At 36.3% G+C, this 20,179-nt stretch overlaps 1 protein-coding gene across 1 annotated transcript; it reads left to right on the top strand.

Moving 5' to 3' along the window:
* Positions 1-434: 434 nt before the first annotated feature.
* Positions 435-8,692, top strand: LOC138873661 (uncharacterized). Its single transcript, XM_070152138.1, has 5 exons — positions 435-1,126; positions 1,600-1,920; positions 2,034-2,118; positions 2,212-2,347; positions 8,358-8,692. The coding sequence occupies exons 1-5, from the start codon at positions 435-437 to the stop codon at positions 8,690-8,692; spliced, it is 1,569 nt and encodes a 522-aa protein (XP_070008239.1).
* The last annotated feature ends 11,487 nt before the right edge of the window (positions 8,693-20,179 follow it).

The raw sequence follows: 20,179 nt of genomic DNA on the forward strand, positions 1-20,179 counted from the left end.
TATAGTGTACCTTTAAGGGTGCAACCAAAGAGGATTGTGATCTCTAATTCCAAATAACCTAATGGATAATGCTCTAGTTTGGAATGTGAGGTCGATTACACACAAAAAGCTTTCAATAGGTTGCTTAACCTAAATAGAAAGTACAACTTTTATTTGATTGGATTGATGGAACCTTGGAAAGATATTAACAAGCTAGAGGAGTATATAAGGAAGTTGGGGATTCATTATACTTATGCTAACATGAATGGCAAGATATGGGTTTTTTTTATGAAGATATTGATGTTGACATTGTGATGGACATGGAACAACAAATGACACTAAAATTGTTCCATAGAAATCTGAATAAGGAATTATATGTGACATTAGTTTATGTCAAATGTGATGTTATAGAATGAATTGAGCTTTGGGACTCAATGTATCACTTAGCTTCAGATATGGAATCTCCTTGGCTTGTTAGAGGAGATTTCAATGTAATTCTATCTGAGGAGGAGAAATATGGAGGCCTGCCTGTTTATGTGAGGGAAGTAGAAGACTTTGCACATTGTGTAGACACATGTGAATTGTATGATCTAGGATTTAAGGGGAGTTTGTACACTTGGTGGAATGGGAGGTCTGATATTGATTGCATATTATTCTTTTTAAATCAACAGTTCCTTGATCTATTCCCAGCACTAGAAGTTGAGCACTTGATCAAGTATGGTTTAGACCATGCTCCTCTTCTATTATCCTGTAACATTGATACAGTACAGGTGAAGAAACTCTTCAAATTTCTTAACTTTTGGGCTAAGCATGAAACATTTCTGGATGTGGTAAAGGAGAATTGGGTGACTGATGGCATGGGAAATCCATTTATCTTATTTCAAAACAAGCTGAAGAAGGTAAAGGCAACATTGACAGTATGGAGTAAGGAGACCTTTGGAGACATATTTAAGAAAATTGCATCCCTGGAGGATGTTATTAAGGTTCATAAGGTGGAGTTTGAATTGAATCCAACAATACAAAATAGAGCTAAACTACACAAGGTAGAAGCTAATCTTACAAGGTACTATCATCTTGAAGAGGAATTTTGGAGACAAAAGGCTGGTATGCAATGGTTTAAAGATGGATATAGAAACAATAAGCGGGCGTATGGACATAAGAATTGTAAAATTCCAAAAAAAATAAAAATAAATTTCAAGTGAAAATAATATTTGAAAATTAGAGTTGTTTTTGGACATGAATATAATTTTGGATTGTTTTTGAAGTTTTATGAGTGATCTGAGGGAAAATTTGAAAAATAACTTTTTGGAGTTTTTCAAATTTTCGAAAAATTCCAAAATGCATTTTAAGTGAAAATTAAAAATTTTATGAACAAACGCTGATTTCGAAATCAAAAAAAGGAAAAAATTTCTTATGTCCAAACGGGCTCTAAATTCTTCCATTCTCATGTTAGAGGCAAAAGGAGAAGGCTGCAGGTCACTCGGATACTGGATGATAATGACAATTGGATATAATCACAAGAGGGGATAAGGAGGTAGTTGACTTCTTTCAAGCCCAGTTCATAGAATAAAGAGTTCGAGTGGACTTTGATATCATTCAGGATGTTCTTAAAATGATTAGTGATGAGCAAAATGAAAGGTTGTGGGCAGAACCTACAATGGAAGAAGTTAAGGTAGCAGTTTTTGGCTTAAATGGTAATAGTGTCAGTGGTCCAGTTAGATTCACTGGCCAATTTTATCATGCGAGTTGGGAGATAATATGTGATAATGTTCTCAACATGGTCAAGGCTTTCTATTATGGTGCTGAACTTCCAAAGTTCATCACCCACACAAATCTTGTATTGCTTCCCAAGAAGAAGAATGTTGCTACGTTTTCTAATATGAGGCCAATCAGTTTGAGCAATTTTTCAAACAAAATCATATCCAGAGTTGTTCTTGAGAGGTTAGTAGATCTACTGCGTTCTTTAATCTCTTTGAATCAGGCAGGTTTTGTCAATGGAAGGAGCATAGTGGAGAATATCTTATTAACTGAAGAGATCATAACTCACACATTAGATTGAGAGGGAAGCCATCTAATGTGGTAATCAAATTGGACATGGCAAAGGCTTATGATAGAGTCTTATGGTTGTTTTTGACAAAGGTGCTGAGACAAATGTGATTTGGAGAGATGTTCATTGACATGATCTTGAGATTAGTGTCCAATAATTGGTACTCAGTTCTTTTGAATGGGCAGACCAATGGATTTTATAAATCTTCAAGGGAAGTTAAGCTAGGAGATCCTCTCTCTCCTACATTGTTCATTCTAGAAGCTGAAGTGCTTGGGAGAGCCTTGGATGCCATTTTTGACAATCCTGATTTCATAGGATTTGGTATGTCAAGGTGGAGTCAAAACATCAACTACCTATCTTCTATAGATGACATAATTATGTAACGACTCGACCGGTCGTTTTGAACCTTTGCACTTTGCTCGCCAATTCTCGGGCATGACTTACTCCGTGTGATATATTATGACTTATGTAAATTGTTGATTTTGGTTTTCAGGGTAATCAGAATGAATTTGGAAGAACAGTTCTCAGTTTGAAACTTGAAATTTGAAATGTTTGACCAAGATTTGACTTGTTTGTATATGATTTCGGATCAGAATTTTATGACTTGGTTAGATCAGTTAGGTGATTTGAGACTTAGGAGCGTGATCGGAATGCATTTTGAAAGTCCGTGGAAGGTTTAGGCTTGAATTGGCGAAATTGAGATTTTGGCATTTCCCGGTTGATAGGTGAGATTTTGATATAGGGGTTGGAATGAAATTTCGGAAGTTGCAGTAGCTCCGTTGTACTATTTGTGATGTGTGTGCAAAAGTTTAGGTCATTCGGACATGGTTTGGTTGGGTTTTGTTTTATCAAAAGCGTAATTCGGATTTTGAAATTCTTAGGCTTGAATTCGATACGAATTTGGTGTTTTAATGTTGTTTTGAGTGTTTCTAAGGTTGGAACAAGTTTGAATGAGGTTATGGGATATGTTGGCATGTTTGGTTGAGGTTCCGAGGGCCTCGGGTGAGTTTCGGGTGGTCAATCGGACCATTTCATGATGATTTAAAATTGCAGAAATTGTCGATCAATGTTGCAGAGAAAATGGCCTTCGTGTTCGCGAAGGGCTAGCTGGTGAAGGCTGGAATTTTAGCCTTTGCGTTCGCGAGGCAGGCTCCGTGTTCATGAAGGGATGTGTGATTGGTCATTGCGTTCACGTGAAGTGGACCGCGTTCGCGTAAGAGGAATTGGGCAGCTGAGCTTCAGGGTGTTTATTCATATACGCGATCGAGAAGGGTTAGTCTGTGGAAGCATCGCATTCGCGAGTGGCAAGACGTGATCGAGAAGAAGGATTTTGGTCAAAGCTGGATTGTGCTTCGCGAACGCGAGGCTTTGACCGCGTTCGCGAAGAAGGTTTTTGATTCCTAGGTAGCATGTTTAAATAGCCATTATCCGCGATTTTGGGGCTAACTTTCACCATATTTGGGTGATTTTGGAGCTTTCTGAGAGGATTTGAAGAGGGATTCAAGAGATAACACCTGGAGGTAAGATTTTTGATCTCAATACTCGATCATATGTTGATTCTTACTTGTTTAATCATGAAAAATGTGGAAATTAAAGCTTAAAAATTGGGGAATTAGGGCTTAGATTTGGAGAGTGCAAATTGGAAATTTGAAGGGGCAATTGAGGTTCGATTTTGATGTTCTTGATATGTATAGACTCATGAGAAGATGAGAATTCTATTGATATGACTTTTATTAGATTCCGAGACGTGGGCCCGGGAGCCGGGTTTGAGCAATTTCGGGATTGTTGATGTAAATTGGATATTATCTAGTAGGCTTTGTTTCCTTAGCATATTTTAATTGTTATGTACTGATTGTGGCTAGATTTGGAGCATCCGGAGGTCAATTCGTGAGGGCAAAGGCATCGCAGGCTAGAGTTTGGACATGATCGAGGTAAATAATGATTGTAAATACTGTCCTGAGGGTTAGAGGACGAGTGTGGAGTCGTGCACCATTGAGGATTGTGACTTGGTCCGTCCTGTACGACTGTTAAGTCTCATATTTGATTTGAAATCTTATGATATTCCATATTTTAGAGATTGATATTATATTTTGGGTTGTATGCCATGTTTGGGGACTTGTGCCGACCTGTTGAGACCCTTAGAGGCGCTTTCACTATTTTTCCTCACTCTATTTGTTTTGAAAGCATATTCTCAGTCATGTTTTACCTGTTTGTTATTTAAATCTGGTTTTATCACTTTACTTCTTAAAATGTGAAAACTGTTTGGGCTGAGTTCCCTGTTTTACTGATGATCCGAGTGATCGTGAGGTTGATGACTAAGATAGACTGAGGGTCTGATTGTGAGGTTGATGACTGAGATAGACCGAGGGTCTGATTGTGAGGTTAATGATTGAGAGAGGTCGAGGGCCTGGTTGTGAGGATTTTATATATCTATGGATCGGGCTGCATGCCGGATCATATATATATATATATATATATATATATATATATATATGGATCGGGCTGCACGCCACATCGATATAGCGCTTGGGCTGTAGGAGCTCCTCCAGAGTCTACACACCCCCAGTGAGCGCAGTCGACTATATTTATGGATCGGGCTGCACGCCGCAACGATATTCGGATCGGGTTGCACGCTGCAGTGGTTACTATATGGTACCTATTGAGTGTGAGTGCTAAGTGTGAGTACTGATTGGTAAGAGTTGAGTCATGAGTAACTGAGAGGCTTGCCCGAGGGGCTATATATATATATACATGTACATGAGTGATGCTTTGCCTGAGGGGCTAGTTTATGAACTTACTGCTTTTCATTCCTCTTTAAATTGAGTTTCTATTGAATATGTTGATTTAATTATATATATATATATATATATATATATATATATATATATATATATATATATATATATATATCATTAAACCTCTATGGGGAAGGTTAGAAAGATATTTTTCAAAGGATATTTCTGAGGATGAAAGTTTAACGAAGTGATTTGATTTGTGTCTTGTCTTTGGAAACATACGGTATCCTCTATGGTGCCATGATGTGGTATATGTAATTTCTTACTGCTCAGACTTTATTTACTTTTATTACTTACTGGGTTGGAGTACTCACATTACTCCTTGCACCTTGTGTGCAGATTCAGGTATTTCTGAGCTTGGTGGAAGTTTCATCGGAGTTAGCAAGGTAGCTGCTTGGCGATCGTGGCTCTGTTTTCTCCCTCTTTATTCTTTCTTATGTATAAATTGTGACTTTTTCCCGACCATATTGGTCTTGATGTAGTTAGACAGTTGTAGTAGATGCTCATGACTAGTGAAACCCCGATGTTGGGCTTGTATGTTATTTTCGCACTGTCCATTCAGACTTATATTCTGAAACATTTGTGTAATTAAAGGCTTAAAAAATGACTCTTAATGATTAAAGGGTTAAAAAGGGTGTTGTGTTGGCTGGCCTTGTCTTCACGAAAGGCTCCATCACGACCAGGTCTGAGTTTTGGGTCGTGACAAGTTGGTATCAGAGCCTTGGCTACATAGGTCTCACGAGTCATGAGCAGGTTTAGTAGAGTCTCGCAGATCGATATGGAGACGTTTGTACTTATCCTCGGGAAGCTGCAGAACCTTTAGGAAAACCTTCACATTCTTAAATTCTTATCGTGCGCCCTTGATCCAGCTTGTAATGTAACTCTTTGAATTCCTTTATATATATATATATATATATATATATATATATATATATATATATATATATATATACATGTACATGAGTGATGCTTTGCCTGAAGGGCTAGTTTATGAACTTACTGTTTTTCACTCATCTTTAAAGTGAGTTTCTATTGAATATGTTGATTTAGTTACTGCTTTCAATCATCTTTAGACCGAGCCTCTATTGAAAATGTTGAACAAATGTTTTAAATAACTTTCATTTAAACTGAAGTTTTTAAATTATGAAATGGTTGTGAATTTCTGTTATGCTGAAGGGCTGTGTACGAGCTATGTTTTGCCCGAGGGGCCGATTATGATTTTTATCACTTTCACTATATATGTATATTTCATTAAACCTCTATGGGAAGGTTAGAAATATATTTTTCAAAGGATATTTCTGAGGATCAAAGTTTAACGAAGTGATTTGATTTGTATCCTGTCTGTGGAAACATGCGGTATCCTCTGTGGTGTCATGATGTGGTATTTGTGATTTCTTATTGCTCAGACTTTATTTACTTTTATTACTTACTAGGTTGGAATACTCACATTACTCCCTGTACCTTGTGTGCAGATTCATGTATTTTTGAGCTTGGTGGCAGTTTCATGGGAGTTAGCAAGGTAGCTGCCTGGCGATCGCGGCTCTGTTTTCTCCCTCTTTATTCTTCCTTATGTATAAATTGTGACTTTTTCCCGACCATATTGGTCTTGATGTAGTTAAATAGTTGTAGTCGATACTCATGACTAGTGACACCCCGATATCGGGCTTGTATGTTATTTTTGCACTATTCATTCACACTTATATTATGAAACATTTGTGTATTTAAAGGCTTAAAAATGACTTTTAATGATTAAAGGGTTAAAAAGGGTGTTGTGGCCTTGACTTCACGAAAGACGCCATCACGACTAGGTATGAGTTTTGGGTGACAAATTATTTTTTGTTCTCCTCACTACGGGGCATTTCAACTTACCATGAATGTATTGGAGGAATATGAGGCAACTTCAGGTCAGAAGAGCAACAAAGAAAAATCTTCCTTTTATATGCATGAAGGTGTACCTGCAGATGAAGCTAACATAGTACATTTGATTACTGAGTTTCAAAGACATCCCTTTCCATTCACATATTTGGAATGCCCTATATTTTATAGCAAGAGGCAAAAACATTTCTACAAGGGCATCATCTTCAAAGTACAAGAGAAGTTATCATAATAGAAGGATAAGTTACTATAAATTGGTGGTAGGGCAATCTTGATTGCACATGTGTTGGTAAGCATGCTATCTTTTGTCAGCTGTGAACCCACCAGCATATGTGATCAATCAATTACACAAGATGTTTACTAGGTTTTACTGGAGCAATTCAGGCAACAGAAGGGCTAGATATTGGGCTTCATAGATAATTTATGTTTGCCTAAAAGTGAGGGAGGTCTTGGCTTTAGATTCTTTCATGACGTGTCTAAGGCATTATTGCCAAGATTTGGTGGAACTATAGAACAAAAGACACATTATGGTCTATATTTATGAGGAACAAATATTGTAAGAAGATTAATGAAGTGCTAAATCCTTAGAGAAATGGATCCCATGTGTGGAGGAAAAGGCTACAAATGAGAGATGAGGTGGAGCATCAATTGTGTTGGCAACTAAAGAATGGAAGCTCTTACTTCTGGTATGATAATTGGACTTAGGGGTGGCAAACGGATGGGTCGGATCAGATACGGTTCGGGTAAAAAACGGGTAATGCAAAATGGAAAAAATATCCGACCCAAACCATATTTAATATGGATAAAAAACGGGTTAACCGGTGAATAAAATGGTTAACCGTATTATCCGTTCATGGCTTCACATTAGCCTCCATTGTTCAGTGACCGAGTTGATCATCAAGCAAAACGGAGGAAAATACAAGTTACAACTAGCAAACATGATAATGTTGTAATTTATAATATCCTGTTTGTAATATTAAAATTAATAATTTCTCATTACTTAGTACTTATAATTTATTTAATGTATTGCATTAAATTAAAAATGACGTGTATATTCTAGAACATGCATTTAGTCTTAAACAAGATAAATTTTAATTTCTAATTTAAATCTTAATCTTTTCTGAAAAAAACTAGAAAGGGCTTTTGGAATATGAACAATTTTATTTATTTCACTTATTTTTCACTTTAATTAATCGTGATTGTTATCACACGTCGTATGTGATACAAAATTTTAATATAAAAAATTATATTGGATCTACCAGCTTTTATAACGAAAATAAAATATAAGCAAACCAAAATTTATACTACCAAATTTTATAGTGAAATTATTACGTTTTATAATCATGGCAACCAATGTCTATTTACTTTTCAATTCAAAAGTTGCCTACCTCCCCTCTGTATAGCACGCAGGACTGAGTGATGCTTTTGGATTTAGTGATGCTTTTGGGGAGGGGGTGGTTTTGACTTTATTACCCATGGATAACTGGTGGTTACCCATTTAAAATATGGATAATATGGGTAATATCCGTATTTAATTCTTTTTTAAAATGTTCATTATCCAACCCATATTTTAGCTGATAGTATGGGTGGTTACTTGTTTTGTTTTACCCATTTTGCCACCCATAATTGAACTGGACTTGGAGCTCTTTACCATGTTTCAGGTCCAGATCATTGGTGTGATGAATCTATAAAGTATGTGGAAGATGTGGTGGAGAATGGGACATGGAATGAAGTATTATTGAGGGAGCTACTGCCTGAGGAGTTAGCTGACCATATCCTAGAGATAACCACACCACCTTTAGATCACTCAATAAAGGATAAGCCTACGTGGAATTTAGAAAACAAATGGCCAATTTACTGTGAAGTCTACTTGGCAATACATAAGGAAGAAAAAAGAGGAGAGAATGCTTTACAAGTTCTTTTGGGTACATGGACTGCCTTTCAAGATAACTTTCTTCATGTGGAGGTTGTGAAAAGAAAAGCTGCCTTTAGATGATTGGTTCTTAAGGTTGGGGCACTACAGAACTTCAAGATGTTGGTGTTGTAGGAATCCTAAAGAATAAACACTACCTCATGTCTTCTTGACATCTCCAGCTGCCAGGTTTGTGTGGAATTACTTTAGTGCACCTGCAGGGATCAAAACACAAGGGAAGCAACTTGTACAATTGATAAATAAATGGTAAAACAAATCTGAAAATATAGGTTTGAAGGCAGTATACCAAGCAATGTCAAACTTGATTGTCTGACACTTATGGAAGAAGAGGAATTTTAGAATGCATAGGAAAAATGTATCAATTAATAGGTTATAACCCTTCATCAAATACTGCTGAAAGTGAGGAAACCAGACATCAAGGGTTTCATAGCAAACTGGCCAAACCTACATGAGAAGCTAGCACATCATGTTCCTAAACTAATGTATACTAAGGTGTTGTGTCAATTACCTCATGTGGGTTGGATAAAATGCAATATTGATGGGCCTGTAGAGAAGACAATGGAGGAGCTTCATATGGTTTTTGTATAAGGGATGGAATAGGAGACCTCATCTATGCCCGGGTAGATGCAGTAGAGGATGCAACAAACAATATAGCTGAGGCACAAGATATTCTGGAGGCCATGAGGTATATTACTCCAATACAATTTCTTCCATGCATAATTGAAACGGATTCTTTGCTTATGAAGAATGTGTTGGATGAAATTTGGGAACCACCTTGGAGCATAGCAAATCAGGTTTATGAAATTAAAACATTACTGTCTAGGGGTGTATTTTAGCTAGTCCATGTACTGAGGGAAGGAAACAAGTTAGCTGATCATTTAGCTAACTTGACATTGGACCAACAACATATAGAACAGTACATTCATTTTAGGAACTAGACATACAAGGGAGGAGGATACTAAACAATGACAAACTTCAAATACCCTATTTGAGGGTAAGAGTTGCCAAGTCAAATGCTAATTGATCAAGGTGCTAGATGATATGGAGAGTGCGGGGGGGGGGGGGAGATCATACTAGTGAAGAGTAGGAGAAAGTATCATGGAGAAAGGAGGTAAGCAATAGGGGATGGAGATCACATGACCCAACTCAAATCCTTAGGGAGGAGAGAAGGAAGGATTTTTTTCTCTAATATATTTGTTAATTTTGCAGGTACTTTGGAGGGGGTGTGACTCTATGTTTTGGCCAAATCTATTATGGTGGTATTAGTATCTTTAATAATCAATCCCTATAGGTGTATCACTACATAGGTCAGCCCAATTCTTCTCTCAAAAAATAAAAAGAGAAGGTTGCTCACCAGCATATGCTTCAAGATCCACATCTATGTCCAGTGTGGAGGAAACGGGAAATGTTACACTATGGAAGGCAAATCCCTTTGCATCTACTACTTCCTGAGGATCAAACTAGGTAAAAGTTGCATAGTTCTTCAAGCTACCAGGGCCAGTTGTAACGACCCGATCGGTTATTTTAAGAATTTACGCCCCGATCCCCTATTAACTGCTTTTCCCATATTTTTTCTGCTATTGTGAGTTTCCGGGAGGGTTTACTTGGAGTTTCGGAGAGTTTAGGACACTACATCCCTGAATGAGAGCTTAAGTTTTGGAAATCCGACTGTAGTTGGAACAGTATGAAGACGGCATCGGAATGGAATTCTGATGGTTCCGTTAGCTCCGTTGGGTGATTTCAGATTTAGGAGCGTGTTCGAATTGTGTTTTGGAGGTTCATAGCTAATTTAGGCTTAAAATGCCGAAAATTGAATTTTTGAAGTTTCGGGTTCGATAGTGAGATTTTGATCTGAGGGTTGGAATGTAATTTCGGAAGTTGGAGTAGCTCCGTAGTGTTGAATGTAACGTGTGTGCAAAATTTCAGGTCATTCGGATGAGGTTTGATAGACTTTTTGACCGAAAGTGTATTTTGAGAGTTTTTGAAGTTCTTAGGCTCAAATATGATGCTAAATTGGTGTTTTGATGTTGTTTTGAGCATTACGAAAGTTGGGACAAGTTTGAATGATGTTATGGGATATATTGGTAGGTTTGGTTGAGGCCCCAGGGCCCTCGAGTGTATTTCGGATGCTCAAACGGGCACTTTTGGCCTTTGGGAGATTGCTAGCTTTCTAGTATTTTTAGCAGCAGTGATTGTTCATTACGATTGCATGAGTCCATCCGCGATCGCGTAGGGTAAGTTGAGGTCAAGCATTTTTGTGAATCGTGACCGCGAAGGTAGGTGTGCGATCGCATAGGGTGAGCAGTGTTGGTCATTACGTTCGCATAAGGACCTTTGCATTGGCGTAGAAGGACTTGGTGTGGTAGTGGGGTGATGTAATTACTCTAAGCGATCGCATAGAGCTAGTCACGATCGCGTTGCTTTGAGGAAGTTATCTTATGCAATCGCATAGGGTTAAATCTGGGCAGTATTTAAATAGCCCATCCGCGACCCTTCTTCATTTTTCCATCATTTTTGAACGGGACTGAAGCTTTCGAGGGATATTTTTGAGGAAACCAAAGGGGAATCACTTAGAGGTAATATTTTTGACTTCATAACTCCTTTATATGTGATTAAAGACCTAACTAGTGGTAAAAAAATTGGAAAAAATGGGTAATTAGGGCTTGAGATTAAGAGACCTTAACATGGGTATTTGAGGGGTCAATTGAACTCTGGTTTCAATGTTCTTGTTATATATAGACTCGTGAGAGTACAAAGTTTCTAAAAATATAAATTTCACCCGATTCCGAGACGTGGGCCCGAGGGGCATTTTTGTTATTTTACCTAATTTCGCGTATTACCTTAGAATTTAATTGTAGAATCAGTTATTTGAAGTTTTATTTACATTATGCAATTGAATTGAATAGATTTGGGCCATTTGGAGTCGAGTACTTGTAGCAAAGACGTGGTTTCGGGTTGATTTTAAGCTGGTTCGAAGTAAGTGGCTTGCTTAACCTTGTGTGGGGGACATTCCCCTTAAGATTTGGTATTGTGGTAATTGAAATGCCTTGTACGTGAGGTGACGAGTGAATACTTGTGCTAATTATTGAAAAACGTATTTTCACTAAAGTAGCTTTAATTGTGTTTTTCCTTTCCTGCATACTCTACTTGAAATTTTAGCCTGCCGTTAGCTTAGAAAAGCATGTTTAATTGGCTTAATTGCTTAAATTGTCATGATTGTATTATGTGAAGCATGTTAGGTTAGAATTACCTATTTTACTTGGTACGAAATTGAGCTTAGTTGAGTATTCTTTGTGCTTTTATTTTGGGACTACAGGATGGCATTCCGGGAGATCCCTTGTACGTATTTATGATTTGAGCTGAGGTGTGGGATACTGAGAGATCCCTAGCACGTATATTAAGGATGCCAAGAGATCCTCGGGATACCAGGAGATCCCTAGCATATTGAGGATACCAAGAGATCCTAAGGATATAAAGAGATCGCTAGCATATATTGAGGACACCAAGAGATCCTCGGGATACCAAGAGATCCCTGGCACATCTTGAGGGTACTACGAAATCCTCGGGATACTGAGAGACCCCCGGTTAGTTGCTTTGTGAAGAGTGGTATTCCTTATGATTGTTTTTTCCTCTGTTTCAGTTGTAGTTATCTTTATTATCCTGTTTTAATTCTTATCGTTATCTTTCAACTGTACTGTCTTATCTTATACTGTCACACCGTATATTTTATTTAATCTCAGTAGGGCCCTGACCTTCCTCGTCACTACCTGACCGAGGTTAGGCTTGGCACTTACTGAGTATCGCTGTGATGTACTCATGCCCTTTCTTTGCATGTTTTTCATGTGCAGATCCAGGTACCTCCACGCAGACTTATCACGCTTGAGACAAGGCATTTATAGAGACTCCGAGGTATATCTATCGCGTCCGCAGACCGAAGAGTCCATTTCTACTCTCCCTTTTAAGTATTAACCCTTCTGTATTTTTTCTTTCCATGTGAGATATTCTGGAGTTAGATACCGGTAGACATTCAAAGGCTTGTGTTCATGAAATTCCGGGTTTTGGAAAATGTATTCGTTTTTGAGAGTTGATATTGTGTATGCCGAACGATACTTTTAAACGTTGTTTTATTTTACTATTCGGTTTTTAATTGTTTTCTTCCGCAAATTGATTTATTTTTCGCATTGTTAGGCTTACCTAGTCGTAGAGACTAGGTGCCATCACGATAGTTCACGGAGGGCGAACCGGGGTCGTGACATCAGTTTTACGCGCATCAATACTCTACTGCCCAGTTTAGGTATGGTTGCCCATGGGATTTCACAGCTTTGGGCGGGCTATTTCAGTGAGAATCGGAAGAGCCCCAAGCACATAGTTCATCTACTACACATAAGTAACTTATATATAACAGGTTTATTACCAGATTGTCTAGGTTTGATCAGGTATTTGGGACACAAAGTCACAACAACGTTCCTGCATTGAACTGGACGGGTATCCTAGAATGCTTTGCGGGCAAATTTGGCAAGAAGCAGGCATTGTCAAGTTTAAATACTAGTTGTAGACATCACATGAAGTCTCCAGATCACCAAGACATCAAGAACAATTGCCCAACTTCAAACGCAAAGGAAGTTGTCCTTTCAAAGAGCTGTTGCACGTTGAAATCAATTAAATTGCTTCAATGTTTATGGATACTAGTTCCTTTTGTACTATCAAAGGATTGTTTTACACAAGACTTTGATAATAGGTTCCATGTACTTTCATTTTTTACGCACTTACATTTTGTGAGACTTCCAGATACATGTGGTTTTATTTTTGATTATCTTAATAAAAAACACCACTAGGCTACCAGCCTAGTGGTATATTAGCGGGAAAAAAATTGTATGACTAAAAGGCAACGCTGTGCTGGGTACTGTGGATAATTGATGCTAGCGTTGCATTCATAGGGCTAGTTTTTATTCATGAGTATTACTACACAAGAAGATTGCTTTACCATTTCTCAATTTGTTCAAAATGTACTTCCATAGTTGAGTATCCAATGCTCAACTCTGGTATTAGGGACTATGTAATTCACATATGTTATGTCTCTACAACTTGTAAGACACTACATTACTTTGCTTTGTTTTTGCTTTATATATATATATATACATAAAAATTAGCCCAGGCACTTGCCTAGTGGATTGCTAAAAAAAAAACGGTGTGCGAACCTCCATTCCATAGTGTTAAACTTATTACGTATAATAGAAAATGAATCTACAGATATATGATAAAAGTTTCGAAATAATTTTATTTGTTGGTCATCACACTGTAATTTCTTGAAGTGAGGATGTTCACCGAGTGCTCATTTAGAAATTAGCAGCAGACAAACTACCTTTGTTTCTTTTTCAGTAACTGGACCTTCAGTCTTGGTATATGAAACTCATTTAACTGGACCTTCAGTCTTGGTATATGAAACTCATTTGACTACAAGCAGAAGAACCCCCATCAATGACCAGATTGTGCCCAGTTATAAAACCAGATTCATCACTGGCAAGAAACAACACAGCTTGTGCAACATCTTCCATTCTTCCACCTCTCCCATGCAGAAGATGTTAGACATAGTTAGTTTGTATATGTGGGGGTTTCCCACATCGGTGACTTCAAGTCACTTTTGAGGCCTAAAAAGGCTAAGCCCACTAAGTCATATAGAATGAGTATTTAACATATTTCTAAAAGTATGTGTAATATATCTAATGTACTACAATGACAAACTCGAAAGTGCAAACTCTTACTTTGAAGAGGTTGAATTAATTCTCAATGGAATTAGCAAATGTCTTAGTAACAGGGACATAAACTCTAAATTTCACCTATATGAATATGAAGTGGTGCCGCTTCGAATAAGACTTAAAGGGTTGGTCTTATAAATATTCATGAAATCAGGAGTGGCACATGGCCATAAAAGTGCTAAAGCTCTACACTGGATTATTTTGCTGCTTAATAATATTGTGTGTGTGATACTTTCGGTTTGACAAAAGGAGTTATGGTTCAAATCTTAGGATACCAATAACTTCGTCCAACTTTAAGGTATTTACACTAGTGGAAAGTTCAAATCTACACAAGATATTTCCATTATACACGATATTATGATACATATACAAACTAGTGGGGGATTGTTAGACATAGTTAGTTTGTATATGTGGGGGTTTCCCACATCGGTGACTTCAAGTCACTTTGAGGCCTTAAAAGGCTAAGCCCACTAAGTCATATAGAATGAGTATTTAATATACTTCTAAAAGTATGTGTAATATATATATATATATATATATATATATATATATATATATATATATATCTAAAAGACTTGGGCTTGGACTTGGGGCTTGGGCGCGGGCCGGCGCGGACCTTTATATAAAAGTTTTATTTTTGTATTTATTTTTTGGAGCAGTTTCTGATTATTTAAATTTGAATTTAAATAGAACAGACATAACTGTTCATATAGGAGTGTGACTTTTCGGAAAAGTCTTCTCTTGAATTCTATAAATACAAGGAGACTCCAGGAGCAGCGATATTCAATTTGCAAGTGTAATTCTAGCTTTGTTGTATCCTGACAGAGAATTGCTTGTAATCCCCTAAAGAATATACGAGCAATATCTCTTGAAATATAGTGGTCTTTCACGCCTCAAAGCTATACTTCTCTTTTAATCTTCTGTAATTTTTCTAACAATTTTCAAGAAATATTCTGCTATGGAGAAGTTTATGTCTGATGTAGAGAACCCAAAAGAGTTCATCAAACTAGATCGATTTGATGGATTGAACTTCACTCGCTAGAAGGACAAGATGATCTTCTTGCTTACTGCTCTAAAGATATTTATGACCTTGATCCAATGTTGCCTGCAATGTCAGAGCCCGCTAAAGAAGATTTAGAAGATACCAAAGCAGAGAGGAAGAAACGCCAAGATGATGAACTGCTCTACCGAGGACACATTCTGAACACTTTGACAGATCAACTCTATGATTTGTACTCCAATCGGAAATCATCAAGAGAAATCTAGACAACATTGCAGATCGCATATAAAAATGAAAAGCGAGGTATAGATAAATTTCTGTCATTGCAATACTTTGAATTTCAAATAGTTGAGACAAAGCCTATTATGGATCAGATTCATGAACTACAAATCTTAGATTCAAAACTAAGTGATCTTGAAGTTAAAGTTCCGGATTCACTTCAGATAGGTGCCATACTCTCGAAATTGCCTTCTTCCTAGAATGACTATAGAAAGAAAATCTTGCATTCTTCTGATAAATTAACAGTGGATCAATTTCGAACTCACCTTCAAATTGAAAGTGAAACTCGTGCTCGTGACGCTTTAGTCCAACCTTCGAGTTCTACTGTTAATTTTGTTAGTCAAAATGATACAGTAAATGGAAATAAAAATCTGAAAGTTTCTAATAAGCCTCGTTTTAAGAAACAAAATGATTTGAAGTGTCATCATTATGGGAAGAAAGGACACAAGATTCATGACTGCAGGTTTAAGAAAGCAGGAATTAACTTCAACCATGGGAATTCTGGAAATTCTGGAAATTCCGGAAATTCTGGAAATTCAAGGAAGTCCAAGAAAGCAAACATGGTGGAAAGTTCTTCTCAAGGCTTGGTTGCGATGGTCTCTGTAGTACCATATAGTATGGACACAGAATTAAACATGGTTGTTGCTGTTAGTCAAAGTCAAGACTGGTGGTTAGATTTTGGTGCCACAGTTCATGTCTGTTACGAAAAGAACATGTTCAAGACCTATGCAGAAGTAAAGGAACCCGAGAAGGTTCTGATGGGCAACCATGTGACCGCTGATGTTGTAGGAAAGGGAAGTGTTGAGATAAATTTCACTTCCGGACAGAAGTTAACATTGCTAAATGTATATCATGTTCCCGACATGAAGAAGAACTTGATGTCGTTGGTTTGCTGTCGAAAAGAGGCTTCAAGATAGTCATAGAATCTGATCATGTAATAGTAACTAAGAATGGTGTCTTTGTTGGAAAAGGATAAAATTGTAATGACATGTTTAAATTGAGTATCAATGAAATAAATTATATTTCTTCTTATATTGTTGAGTCTGATGCTATTTTGTAGCATGCTAGATTAGGTCATTTAAATTTTGGTTCCTTAAAATATATGTCTAGAAATGGTTATATATCATGTAAAACGGAACATGTAGGGAAATGTGAAATTTGCATACAAGCAAAAATGACAAAGAAACCATTTCGTAAAGTTGAAAGATTTTCAGAATTATTAGATTTAGTACACTCTGAATATGTGAATTAAATGGTGAATTAAATAGAGGAGGCAAAAGATACTTTATTACTTTTATAGATGACTTCTCTAGATTTACATATGTTTATTTACTTAGAACAAAAGATGAGGCTTTTCAGAAGTTTAAGGAATATAAGTTAGTTGTAGAAAGTCAAAAAGGTAGGAAAATTAAAATAATTCGGAGTGATAGGGGCGGAGAATATTTTCCTACTGAATTTAATTCTGTGAAGAGCATAGATTAATACATCAAACAAGTGCTCCCTATACGCCACAACAAAATGGATTGACTGAAAGAAAATATAGAACTTTAGTGGATATGGTTAATGCTATAATTTTAAATGCACACGTACCACATAATTTATGGGGTGAAGCTTTATTAACTGCATGTTATATTTTAAATAGAGTGCCTTCAAAAAGTATGCATATTTCATCTTATGGGATTTGGAATGGTAGAAAATCAAATTTAAATTATTTCAAAGTGTGGGGGTGTATATCTTATTATAAGGTTCCTGATCATCATAAAACAAAACTAGGGCCTGGAGGAATTAAAAGTATTTTTGTAAGATATGCACAACATTCAAAAGCATATAGACTGTTAGATTTGGAATCTAATACTATTGTTGAATCCATTCATGTTGAATTTATAGAAAATAAGTTTATAAAAGATACTACGGATGAGCATTTAGTTAAACCATTTCAAAGTAATATTTGTGTGAGTAAGAGGTCATACTTAGAAATTGTTAACAATGAGAAAAGTGACAATACTCAATTAGAACCTAGAAGAAGCCTAAGAATTAGAAATGAAAAACACCTCGATTCTGATTTTATTTCTTCAGATTCCATAGTTTTTCTTGTGGAAGGAGATAGAACATTTGTAAGTTATAAAATGCCCATCTTGTTTAATGTTGAAGATGACCCAACAAAATTCCAAGGAGCTATGGCTTCGAGGGATGTTGCTTTTTGGAAAGAGGCCATCAATGATGAAATGGACTCAATAATGTCCAATAACACATGGATTTTAGTTGATTTGCCTCATGGGTCTAAACCTATAGGTTGTAAATGGGTATTTAAGAGAAAATATAACACGGATGGTTCTGTACAAATATTTAAAGCAAGACTAGTTGCAAAAGGCTTCACGCAAAAAGAAGGCATTGACTACTTTGATACATATGCTCCCGTAGCTAGAATAACATCTATTAGAGTACTTTTATCTTTGGCATCTATATATGGCCTGTATGTACATCAAATGGATGTTAAAACTACGTTCTTAAATGGAAACTTGAGCAAAGAGATTTATATGAAACAACCTGAAGGATTTGTTCTTCCTGGAAATGAACATAAAGTTTGTAAGTTGATAAAGTCTCTATATGGATTGAAACAAGCACCAAAGCAGTGGCATGAAAGATTTGATAGTATAATATTGTCTAATGGATTCGTACATAATCATGCTGATAAATGTATTTACTCCAAATTTGTTAAAGAATATGGAGTTATCATTTGTCTCTATGTTGATGACATGTTGATATTTGGTATGAATATGCTTGGAATTTATGAAACTAAGAAGTATTTAACTTCTGTTTTTAAGATGAAAGACTTAAATGAAGTTGATACTATCTTAGGTATCAAGGTTCAAAGACAGATAATAAAGTGACTTTATCACAGGCCCATTACATTGACAAGATACTTTGCAAGTTTAATCATTTGAGTATAAAAGAGTCTAACACTCCGTATAATTCAAGTGTCAAATTAACTAAAAATTTAGGAAGAACAGTGGCTCAAATAGAGTATGCAAGTGCGATAGGCAGTATGATGTATGCAATGCATTGCACTAGACCTGATATAACATTTGCAGTTTGTAAACTTTCAAGGTTTACTAGTAATCCAAGTAATGATCATTGGAAAGCGATAATAAGAGTACTTGGGTATTTGAAAAGAACAAAGCACTTTGGTATTTGCTATAGTGGTTTTCCAACCATATTGGAAGGATATTCTAATACGAGTTGGATTACGAATGTTAATGATAGCAAGGCTACTTCAGGTTGGATATTCACTTTAGGAGGTGGTGATTAGTTGTGCATCCAAGAAACAAACTTGTATTTCCGATTCTACAATGGAATCTGAATTTATTGTATTAGCAGCTGCTGGAAAAGAAGCGGAATGGCTGAAGAACATGTTACTAGACATTAAATTGTGGCCACAACCTATGTCAGCCATTTCTATATTCTGTGATAGTGAGACTACAATGTGCGTAGCTCATAATAAAATGTATAATGGGAAATCAAGACATATAAGCCTAAGACATGCTTATATAAGAGAGTTAATTACCAATGAAACTATAACTATAATATATGTGAGATCAAATAAAAATTTGGATGATCCACTTACTAAGGCATTGCCAAAACAAGCTGTACAACATAATAGTGAAGGAATGGGGCTGAACACTTAAATTAAAACACAAGTGATGGGAACCCAACTTTGAGTTAGTATACACTCTAATAATATAAGTTCAAAGGGTAATAACAAGTTATTTGTGTTGTTTAAGCACTGATATTCTCTTAGGAGCCTTAATTCTATTGTACTGCTTACTGTTATATGAGAAGCTACAGAGTTGTTAAGTGCCTGTAATAACAGGGGTACAATGACAAACTCGAAAGTGCAAACTGGTACTTTAAACAGGTTGAATTAATTCTTAATGGAATTAGCAAATGTCTGAGTAACAAGGACATAAAGTCTAAATTCCACCTATATGAATATGAAGTGGTGCCGCTTCGAATAAGACTTAAAGGGTTGGTCTTATAAATATTTATGAAATCATGAGTAGCACATAGCCATAAAAGTGCTAAAGCTCTACAATGGATTGTTTTGCTGCTTGATAATATTGTGTGTGTGATACTTTCGGTTTGACAAAAGAAGTTATGGTTCAAATCTTAGGATACCAATTACTTCGTCCAACTTTAAGTTATTTACACTAGTGGAAAGTTCAAATCTACACAAGATACTTCCATTATACACGATATTATGATACATATACAAATTAGTGGGGGATTGTTAGACATAGTTAGTTTGTATATGTGGGGGTTTCCCACATCGGTGACTTCAAGTCACTTTTGAGGCCTTAAAAGGCTAAGTCCACTAAGTCATATAGAATGAGTATTTAACATACTTCCAAAAGTATGTGTATATATATATATATATATATATATATATATATATAAATGACTTGGAGCAGTTTTTGATTATTTAAATTCGGATTTTAATTTGAATTTAAATAGAAC

Source organism: Nicotiana sylvestris, chromosome 7 (assembly GCF_000393655.2).
Source record: "Nicotiana sylvestris chromosome 7, ASM39365v2, whole genome shotgun sequence".
Classification (NCBI taxonomy): Eukaryota; Viridiplantae; Streptophyta; class Magnoliopsida; order Solanales; family Solanaceae; genus Nicotiana; species Nicotiana sylvestris.

Excerpts from the sequence above, each read along its gene's own strand:
- LOC138873661 (XM_070152138.1), top strand. The coding sequence starts at position 435 with ATGGAATCTCCTTGGCTTGTTAGAGGAGATTTCAATGTAATTCTATCT. Across the intron at positions 1,921-2,033 it reads TCCAGAGTTGTTCTTGAGAG|ATTGAGAGGGAAGCCATCTA; the intron begins GTTAGTAGATCT and ends CTCACACATTAG. Across the intron at positions 2,348-8,357 it reads TCCTGATTTCATAGGATTTG|GTCCAGATCATTGGTGTGAT; the intron begins GTATGTCAAGGT and ends ACCATGTTTCAG.